Source organism: Macrobrachium nipponense, chromosome 26 (assembly GCF_015104395.2).
Source record: "Macrobrachium nipponense isolate FS-2020 chromosome 26, ASM1510439v2, whole genome shotgun sequence".
NCBI lineage: Eukaryota > Metazoa > Arthropoda > Malacostraca > Decapoda > Palaemonidae > Macrobrachium > Macrobrachium nipponense.
Window position 1 is genome coordinate 27,742,098 of NC_087215.1, and position 11,177 is coordinate 27,753,274.

General features: G+C 35.3%; 1 protein-coding gene across 1 annotated transcript; it reads left to right on the top strand.

Annotated features, from left to right (window-relative positions):
• The first annotated feature begins 6,080 nt into the window (after positions 1-6,080).
• Positions 6,081-10,724, top strand: LOC135200096 (diphthine methyltransferase-like). The gene is made up of 2 exons (XM_064228417.1): positions 6,081-6,237; positions 9,545-10,724. The coding sequence occupies exon 2, from the start codon at positions 9,551-9,553 to the stop codon at positions 10,628-10,630; it is 1,080 nt and encodes a 359-aa protein (XP_064084487.1). The 5' UTR covers positions 6,081-6,237; positions 9,545-9,550; the 3' UTR covers positions 10,631-10,724.
• The last annotated feature ends 453 nt before the right edge of the window (positions 10,725-11,177 follow it).

Consider the following 11,177-nt stretch of genomic DNA (forward strand, 5'->3'; position numbering starts at 1 on the left):
GCTTGTTTTGTAAGCACAGAGTCAGTCGTTGTGTTGAATGTAACGGTAATCATCTCTCTCTCTCTCTCTCTCTCTCTCTCTCTCTCTCTCTCTCTCTCTCTCGCCAATCAGGAATACAATATATATATATATATATATAATATATATATATATATATATATATATATACATATACAGTATACATATATATATATATATATAAATATAAATATATGTTTGTTTTATTATTGTGTACCTTCAATCACGGGAATTAAAATGGTATATAAAATATTCTCAAGCAAACAGCATACTACAGTAAAAAAAAAAAATGCAAACACGATTCGGTTGTATGAAAAAAATGGGGGGCAGGGGAAGATTAAAGGTGTAAAAAACCATCTGATATATTCATATTTGATGTCGATCTACAAATGAGCCCAGCTGTCCTGCATTAATCTTGATATTGGAGAGGCAAAGAACACAAGCACGCATAATTTATATTCTTAAGTTTCTCTCTTAAATTTCCTTCGAACATCCTCAGCAGAATAAGGGTCAAGAGCATATAGAACTGGACTTAAATTCTTCTACTTTTATCTATATGAAAGCGGATAATTAGAAACTTCTCGAGGCTAAACCATTACACACACACACACACACACACACACACACACACACACACACACACACATATATATATATATATATATATATATATATATATATATATATATATCTATATATATATATATATATATATATATATATTATAATATAATATGGATATATATATATATTATATATATAGATATATATATCTATATTATATACTGCAAATACTCCTTCCAAAAGACTTGGGTCTCGTATTAGTGTAAGAAATCAGTCCCGGGAGATATAATGAGCATTATCTGTCAGAACGACTAGTATAATAATAATAATATATATATATATATATTATATATATTTAAAATATATATATATATATATATATATATATATATATATATACACATATGTAAACTAATCCTGTTAATTGATACGTTTTTTTGCAATGTTCTTTCACATCTACTGGATTTCGTCGACAGTTCACGATAGTCCTCCAATGCCCAACGACCATTAGTAAACTTTCATAAACAAAAACTAGACTTTAGGAAATATAATTCTAAATCTTTCTAAAATCTTCATCTCTAACTCAATGCTCGAGTGAATGCTCTACGAGAGTATTCCATTCTAATTTAGTTTTCTATAATGAAAACAATTTGACACATTTTCTATTGCATTTACGCACGTGGGACTACTATAATAAAAATCGTAGTTACCTAATCTCTCTCCGGGGCTCTCACTTAAAATTCTATAATCATACTTTAATTATGATTTGTTCTCAAGTTATACTCCTAGTAAATATTTTGCGCGATAATAGATGACTAGAAGATATTGAAATGGTATCGAATATCTTAATGTTAACAGCCCATGGTCTAAATAAATGATTTAACAAAAGGTATTTGTCCACTTTTCGTAATTGTTACTTCTAACTAACCAAGTCATTTATCTATAACAATAACATGAGTTGGAGGCATGCAGGCTTTCAAAACGAAGAAGAAAAACGCCACTCGAGAAACAATCTATTTCATATTCAAAACTTTTTTATATTTAGGATTTTTACGATCATCTGTTTGTTTTTACTTTCATTCCCGACCCCGACGGGCTGGTACTAAACGATGAGACCATTTTGCTATACGAAAATAAGTAAGTAAATAAACAAACTGGTAATTAACGAACCTGAGGGATGCAGTAGTATTCAGTTTTACCAAATAATTATTTTATTAACGAGATTTGCGCCAAGGAGCTCAAGCTATATATACTCCATCTATAACAAAAACTATTACACACAAAATTTTATCACCACCAACAATACAAATCTCAGGCTTAATCCAATGACGACATGCTATACATGAATATACGTAACAATTGGTATGGAATGGAATATACTATGGAATATAAAATGTAGGGCAAGGGGCAAGTGCTGGGACCTCTTGAGGTCATTCAGTGCTGAAAGGCACATTGAGAGTAAAAAGGTCTTAAAGGTGCAACGAAGTAAACCTCTTAATTGCAAGACAAACCAGTTAACATTAGGAGAGGATGGAAAGTCAGATGGATGAAAGAGAGCTAGGGCTGAAGGAACACTGTAAAAAGGCTTAAGTAATGCCTACAGTGCACCATCTGAAGTGCACTGACATTAACACACCTGTAAAATACACAATGAAAAAATAATTTAAAGTTTATTAAATTTTCACATATCATGTTATGCCTTTTATAGTGAAATATTTAACAGCTCAAACTAATTTACACATTTGCAGGACTTACAATACCAGGTGCTAAAGCTAGCCTACAACAAGAAATTTAATGCTAAAAAATTAATACGATTTCATTTCTGTGCTCAACACTGTAACAGTGTACTGTACAAGGAAATTAATGCAGCAACCAAGTCCTTACCCATCCTACCCTTAGAACAGAATGAGTCACATTTATTGCCTACTGAATTGAATTGAAGTGAATATGGAATTTAGGTCAAAGGCCAAGCACTGGGGCCTATGACAGTAAAAGGTTTTAAAGGAGTAACAGGAGATGAACCTTGCAGTTGCACTATGAATCAATTGGTAGAAGAGGGTGGAAAGTATGATGGAAGAAAGAGAATACGAAAGGAGGTACAGATGCTGGAAACAACCTTAAGTAATGCTTACAGTCCACCAAGTGAGGTGCACTAATGGCACTATCCTCTTACTGGGACCTTGTCCTATGGGATTGAAAGAGCCTACAAAGCCAGCTCGTCAGTGAATAATTATCCCCATACAACCACATAAATAGGCACAATGCAGCAAAAACCGAAACCTAACCTCCAGCATTAGTCACATAACATTTCAAACCTGTTCTGAATATTGCATTTAACTGGTAGTACAATTTGAGTGCAGCTTCAGTCAGCCAATAAGGTAAGCATCATTCCAATACATTCTAGGTTCTCAAATTTTACCTGACCCAAAGAGCCCAAACAAGGCCAACCCTACTTTTAATCTATCAAATCACCTGGATAAGGGTTTGTCACCTAACCACCAGGGTCTCTCTGGGGGCATCACATCTGAGGCCCTATGGACCTGGGTTTAATGTCTTGTTTATTAATAAATAAGTCTATGGTTGGGAAAGTTCCAATCCCATTTGGAAAATAAACATAAATAAACCAGACTTGCATCTGCAATTTTTTGCAGAAAAATTAGCGTAATGCTGGCCAGGTATAATAGAAGGTTTTATAGGATAAGATAATCCTTTTGACATGTACAATAACTAGCCTACAATCAGGTTAACATAACCTTCAACAAATTTAAATCTCATATTGAGGCCTTACTTTAAAGGCTAGGCTAGTTATGTTACTAATGTTCAATGAATGGCAATGCCTACGTTAAGTTTCTAGGCTATTCTACACAAAAGGTATCTCATACCATGCCACAGGAGACATATCTCAAAAGGCTAAGCCTACAGCCATATAAAATATTTGATAATTTAATATCATCACTACCATATGCTTGCTAATGCTATTGGGTTTAACTAAGAAATTCTCACCACTAACTTTGGAAGTCAATAGTAAGATGTTAAAGGTAAGATTATATAGGCTATTCAATAGCTAAACTGTAAATTTCTTATACACAGATAGGTGATATAAGGTAAATTTTCATTAACTACAATTACTTAAATTACTTCCTTTGTTAGTCTGAAGTGTTCTCTTCGATATACCATTTATTCTTATGTTAATACAGTAGCTACCAAGACACTGATGCTGATGAGGTAGAAATTGCAAATGGTATTTCTTCACATACAGCAACACATTTTGACACTTAGTCTCAAAGTCTACTGTCCCCCAATTCTGTATCTTTCGCAGAGACAAATTTCTGCATTTAATCAAATTCCCATGGATATGATTAATTATGCTGAGCATTATGTGTATGATGCATCATAATGAAATATGTGGAATATAAACCAACAAAATATTTCTGTTTTTACTTTTTGCTGTAATTTAATTGAATACTGCATATAATTGAGGCCACAAGCACTGGAACCTATGAGGTCATTCTGCACTGAAACAGAAATTGACAGTAAAAGGTTTTAAAGATGTAACAGGAGGAAAACCTTGCAGTTGCAATATGAAGCAACTGAAAGGAGGTACAGTAAAAGGGAAGAACGGAGTTGCACCTAGGGGCCGAGGGCATGCTGCAAAGAGCCTTAAGTAATGCCTACAGTGTACCGCATGAGGTGCGCTGATGGCACCAACCCCCTATGGTTGTATTTAACTGTTGGAAACAGTACAGTACAATTGTACAAGTTAGGATATTTGCAAGAACATGTTTGTTTCAGATTTTTTGTGTAATAAGAATTTTCCTAAGGGCTTCTGCTGCTAAAGAATGGAACTTCATCAACCTAACCTAATGTAGGGCGACAAGTCTTAATTAACGAAGGGGACTGTGCCTACACTGGACACCATGCACTGACCTAGGGTGATGATTACTAGCATTGCCTAGTTTTGCACGGCGTATCTTGATAGGCAAGGCTATCCCTAATTGCATTAAGATATCAGCAAAGGAGGCCGGCCTAAAGGCCATGTAATCTTATGCTCGGTTGACAAAGCAACTTACCTACATCAAACAGCCCTAGGACTAGTAAATTGTATTATTTTATTCTAATGCCATTCATCGATATTGGAGTTTTTAAAGTGCTTTTAATTCTCCTTATTATGCTTAATAGGAAAATCATACTAAAATGTAGATTGTAGAGCAAAGTTACTGTAACCGAGATACCTACTACTACTTTGGTAGCTTACTAATGCGAAAATTTACCTAAATAAAAATCCCTGCAGCTATCACACTAATAATGTAAAGAACTAAATATGATAGATACCACTTACAATAAAACATGATCAGTCACAATAACATATCAGCTGGAACTGAAGTTTGTTTCCCGCGGTCAATTAACTCGGCGTCTTTTGTTTACCTAAACCAAGAAATTTGTTTGAGTCATCGCCGCCTGGAACGTTTAATTGTGCAATTAATTAGTACTAATAGATTATGAACTTTGAGGATAAACATCTTACATATCTACTTCCAATAATTATTTACGCAAAGAACTGGTAAGTTTCTCTAATTTAAAACATTTTGTTACGGAAAACGTTTAAAAGTGACCTTGTTACGTATTCCAATTTTACTTCTTTCACCGTATCGTCCATACTCCTTTAGGGATGGTAGGTTTCTTTACTTTTGAAAAGACAATGATCTCTCTGTCATAGACATTCTTGAATCGCAGTTTTGTGATCCATGTGTATTTAGTGAAGTGTTCTTCAGGCTATCGGACTTGCTTAATTAAGAATTGAATTCGGGAACCCTGCTGATGCAAAAATTCAAACTAATGACAAGATGCATCAAATATATATCTATATATATATATATAGTATATATATATATATATATATATATATATATACATATATATATGTGTGTGTGTGTGTGTGTGTGTGTGTGTGTGTGTGTGTCTGCTTTGTTTTTCTGTTTTATAATTTATTTACAATTACAAGTAGCATTCACCTTGGAGGGCAGGAGACTACTGCATATCTGATAAATTACCCGTGACGATATTTATTGCAAGAGGGATAACCTTGACACAGAATCAAGAGTTGAAGTATAAAGAACTAAAAGTTTTTTTTTTCTAATTGTTCAATGAGTCTTTTATTTACTTAACCCCATTAAACGCTAGTATAAGCTACCAGGAAGCACTAATTGTTGAGACAAGGTCCTGATAACCTGAAGTAAAGTATATGTGATAGTTACTATTTGCACTGCTTATAATTAAAGGTAACCAGATAAACCAACATTCTTTATAGAACGGCTTGCAACTTCAGAAAGATACTTATAAAAGATTATAATTAAACAATGGGCATGGTAAACAATACTCAGTACTCCCAGCTCGCAAAATTTGATTTTTTTTAATACGTTCTTTATTGCCGGTGAAAATTTGTTTTGTAGAGAACCATCCAGGCAGCAGGATGCAGACTACCTACATTATAATTATGAAATGAGTCAAATGACACGACAGAAGAAGAACGCAATGTAAACAAACGTGCCATGCTGCCCGAGTGTCTAAGTTATCCCGTATAAACAACCTGGGTGCCATACTATAGTAGTAGTTTGGACATAGTCGAAGGGAAATAGGCTTAATATTCTACGTTTGGTAAGATCACGGTTACGTAGTATTTATTCAACCATAACATCTTGAAATAAGTTATGAAGAGCGTAGTTGTAGCTATAGTACCATACCTACGTATAGCCTAGTAGGTACCTAGTAGTACCCTATACCTAGTAGCTACTGGATGATTGGGTTTGTTAGCTAGCTGAACCAATACCTAGTATGACGTATTTTAGTTAATCATTACTTTCAGGCCAGTGTTGAGCTATAGGCTAGACACAGGCATCAACAGGGTAGATCTAGGGTACCTATCCGCGGCGGCCCAGACTATGGCAGTTGCGGTTTTTCTATGCAGTTTTACCTACTGAACTAGAATTTAAAGTAATATTTATTCGGACGACTGTAATTAACCCCCAGGTGCCAGTACTAAACACGGTAAAATACATTGGAGGCCCCAATCCCTAGTGGATGTCGTATTTGCGGTTACATTTCTTGCAGGGTAATTCTAAAGAATATATAGTTCCCTACGAACTGCAAGGAACGTAACCACGGATATGACATCCACTAGGGATGGGGGCATCCAATGTATTTCTCCATGTTTAGTACTGGGCCCTGGGGGTTAATTATGGTCATCTGAATAAATATTACTTAAAATTCTTGTTCAGTAAATAAAATAACATAGGAAAACGTTAATTGCCATAGTCTAGGCCACCGCGGATTGCTTCTGTAGAAATACCATAAACAGTAGTTGAACACTACCACCGCGTTTTAAGCTGCTAGGGGGAAACACCGCAGTGGAGCCATCGTCATCGCGTGGATCAGCCTTATTCACTCGATATTTAATTGGTGAAACAAGAATACATTTACATCTTTAAGTATATTATTTCAAACGATTGAAGTTTCGTTAACATAATGTGATTATGAAAGCGCCATGTGAACTAAAATGTGAGGTCTTCGTAAAATATGTTTTCAGGGCAGTTTTGAAATTCAATATGGCGGCACCCACGTGAGGCGCCGTTCGTAAGCACAGCGGAGCCACCATCTTTCCCAGCACTCATTTGAACAATGTTAGCATATATATGTAAAGTTTATTGATCTTACTCAAGATTGCAGTTGTTACCAGCACAATAAAACTACATTTTGTTGCCTATATTAGTAAAAGTATGAAACTTCTTATTCCCGGCGTCATGGTTTGAACTGAAATTCATTTTTACCTTGTAATTGGTGGTTTTATCCTTACTGCCATCACAACTGAAACTCCACAGTGCTTATTTGATTGTAATTATACATGTTTTGGTCTTAATTCACTCCAAATTGCACTTGAACTACGTTGCAGTTCCTGGTTCCTAAGCGCTCACTCCACAAACACAGTTGCAGGCAACACACGAGTACACGGTTTATGAGGTGCAAAGCTTTATTCCCTTAATTATTTACTTTACTCATTATATATTTAAGTATAACTTTACTTTGTTACTTCAAAATGTTTATTTAATTCATGTCTATTATCCCTTTTTTGCAACCAAATTAACCCCAAAAAATTGCAGATATTTCTAAAGTAGATACAAGCAGACGGCAAAATAACTCATCGTTGCCAATTTAGTGAAGCTTCACACATACGCCGATGCATTTACAAACTGTTTCCATGAATTCTAGTTGTCATAGTAATGCAGTAATGATAAAATTGCTCTAATGTGTATATATACTACAAATAGATATGCTAATTTCACTTATTTCCCTGGTTTTGTGTAAGTCTTATACCCAGTTTGGAGGGTGAACAATAGAAAGCACGAAGAACGCCATAGGTACCGTTCACACTAAAACTATTGATATTTGAGTCAGGAATCTTGATACTTTTTCAACAACGAATATATTCAAATTAATAATCATGAATATGTAAAAAAATTATGCAATTCATGACCTTATACTGCTGTTTAACAATTTATTTAAATAATTATCTTCTTCTTCCACCAAAAAATCGTAGTTTCCTTGGATAAGTGGTGAGTGGAAGTCATTGTTTACGGTTTTTGTCAAGAAAGTGCCCCAGCATCTATGGGTACAAGTGATGTGCGGATTTAGCACATGGAATGGGAAGTTTATTGACACAAGCGATTCCGCAAACATCAAGATGGCGTCAATCTTCTAAATATTCGGAGTTGAAAGTAAAAATTTTGAAAGCGTCATGGAGGTATGTGTGCACTGCGGAGAGTCAGACTTTCATTAACCTCTGTTTAATCTTAAAATATGACCTTACTTTCTAACTTTGGAGAAAATACTTACTGCGAAAGGAGAGTAGAGGTCTCGAGCTCCTGCTCTCACCAACAACAACTCGTGATTGATGCCCATCTCCGGTGTCACACTTTTTTGGAGGGTGGCTTCACACACGGTGGAAACTGGATCCACTAGTCCAGTCGGTTGTTTACCCTACTACCTAGGTATGTGCAATAGCCTATGGGTGGCATGTTTAATACCAGCCCCTTTGGGATTAATGTAAAAACAAACAAATGACAGTAAGTAAATATCATGAAGATGAAAAATACATAAACGGAAACAAAAACATATGGAAAATTTAGTAAATATCCCGGTTGAAGACAGGTGGAAACTAAATCACTGTAGGTAGTAGCCTTCAGTTTTACCATAGGTAGTAGCCTAGCCTATACTGTGGTTTGGTATTTGTCTTGGGTTCTTAATGCATGGTCAGGGTTGTCCAGTGGTATGTTAGGAGAAACAGTATGGTCGTGAGACTCACAACTAGGCTTACTTAAAATTTTACCATATAATAAGTTTTTAAAGATCTAGCCATAGGATAAATGACCAAGCAGCGACTTAGCGGCCACCTTTCATGAAATGCAGCCACTTCCCCAAAAAGTGCTTGAATTGTGCCATTATTTTGTAATTAGGAGAAAACACTTGCTTTGAGAGGAGTGTTGAGGTCTGTGTGTGCTGCCTGGATGGGCCACAACTCTTGACTGATAATCATTGCAGCGAATTAAAGTACTTTTTCGGGAAGGTGGCCGCCATGTTGCCCCTCGGTTGATTACCCTATACTATACAATGGTTCCACATAGCATAGCATAGTGTTAACATGTGTTTTGTAATTTTTGATTCTTGGAGAATTATGTAGAAACTTTTGCTTGCTACCAAAAATCTTACTTTCTTAATCAAGTGTGTTCAAGTAACTGGCTATGAATAAGTAAAATTGATAAAAAGTTGAAGCCTACATAGAAGATCAAAGGCATATTTTAACGGGAATACATCCTAATCTTGTGAATTTTGCTATGAATTATGGTAAGTTTTAGAAATACTGTAATGTATTTTAAACAGTATTAGCACCTTATGTTTATCTTTCTTGCAGGATAAAATGGTTTATGAGGTAAACAAATTGTTTTCATGGGACACTGAGTATAGTGCTGATTCTTCAGAGTTTTGCCCTATTGAGAAGTATCACAATTATTTAGCTGTGGGAACATACCAACTTGCAGATAAACAGAATGAAGAAACCAGCAATTCACTTTCTCAGGGGGAAATTGACATACCAAAGGAGCGACTTGGTCGCTTGTACTTGAAGCAGCTATGCACAGAAGAGAAAAAACTTATTCTTGTCCAACAGATTGAAACAGAAGCAATACTGGACATGAAGTGGTGTCAGCACAGGTTGAGGGGTGACCCTGTTCTAGCTGTTGCAAATGCTGCTGGACTTCTGAAGTTGTTTAGGCTCAGACCATCCAACCAAGAATTTCTTCAGTTAGTTTTTTGGTGCCAGCATGAAATTGAAGATGAGAACACGCTTGCCTTGTCGTTAGATTGGTCCTCTGGAAAAGATTCAAGTGATGATCCATTTATAACAGTTAGTGATTCTAAGGGAAAAATTAATATATTGCAGCTTAAAGGTGATGAATTGACTTTAGTTCAAAGATTTCATGCACATGATTTTGAGGCATGGATTACAGCATTTGATTATTGGAATCCAAACATTGTGTACACTGGGGGTGATGATTGTAAGTTTAGAAAGTATGATGTACGTTGTGACCCAGCTACTGCCTTGCTAACAAGTAGAGTTCATAATGCTGGAGTGACAAGTATACATTGCAGTCCTTTTTCAGAATATCTCCTGGCAAGTGGCAGTTATGATGAAAATATTAACATATGGGACACAAGGAAAATGTCCTCCCCACAAACTACAGTGTCAACAGATGGTGGGGTATGGAGGTTGAAATGGGAACCACATGGTGAAAACCTCTTACTTGCTGCATGCATGTATAATGGCTTTCATGTGATTGAAAACAGTGAGGATGCCAGTATTGTTGCTTCATTTATGGAACACAACAGCATAGCTTATGGATCAGATTGGTGGCACGGTAAGATTAACAATAGCCACATTGTTGCCTCTGCTTCATTTTATGATCATTTACTCTGTCTTTGGGAATTTGCCCCAGGTTAATATAATTTTAGAGTACTGTACTTGTATTTTATTACACGAATTAAAAAAGCAAAAGTTGCAGTTGTACTGTATAAAAATTAAAAGTATTAGACAATGTATTTGTTTACCTAACCAAGGCAAAGTCCTGCTGCTTAACATTAAATCCAAACCACAACTTTGCAAGATCCAGTTTCGTTGTCAAGGTTCAGTTATGTATAATTGATAAAGGAAATCACTGGTGAATGCTGACAAAAATTACAGACAGCCTTAGAATACTATTCATAATTGAACAGTATTGACCATTAACTTGGTATCCTAAAGGTTTTTTCTAATAAATTGTACCAAGAAATGTAATACTTTGGAATTTTTCCCAATATTTGTAACCTAACCATCGTATAAAAAAAAAAAAAAACTACTCTCACAGTTGGCGTAAGTGGTTTATTTAATCAAAATTTAGAGTTGAAAAATGGTGAAAAATATTTTGGGGGACAGTTATAGACTTACCGTGTCATTACAAGCTTATATGTATTACTAGTTATCATTGTAGTTCATCTTTACCATTTTATTG

Coding starts and splice junctions, on each gene's coding strand:
- LOC135200096 (XM_064228417.1), top strand. CDS start 9,551: ATGGTTTATGAGGTAAACAAATTGTTTTCATGGGACACTGAGTATAGT.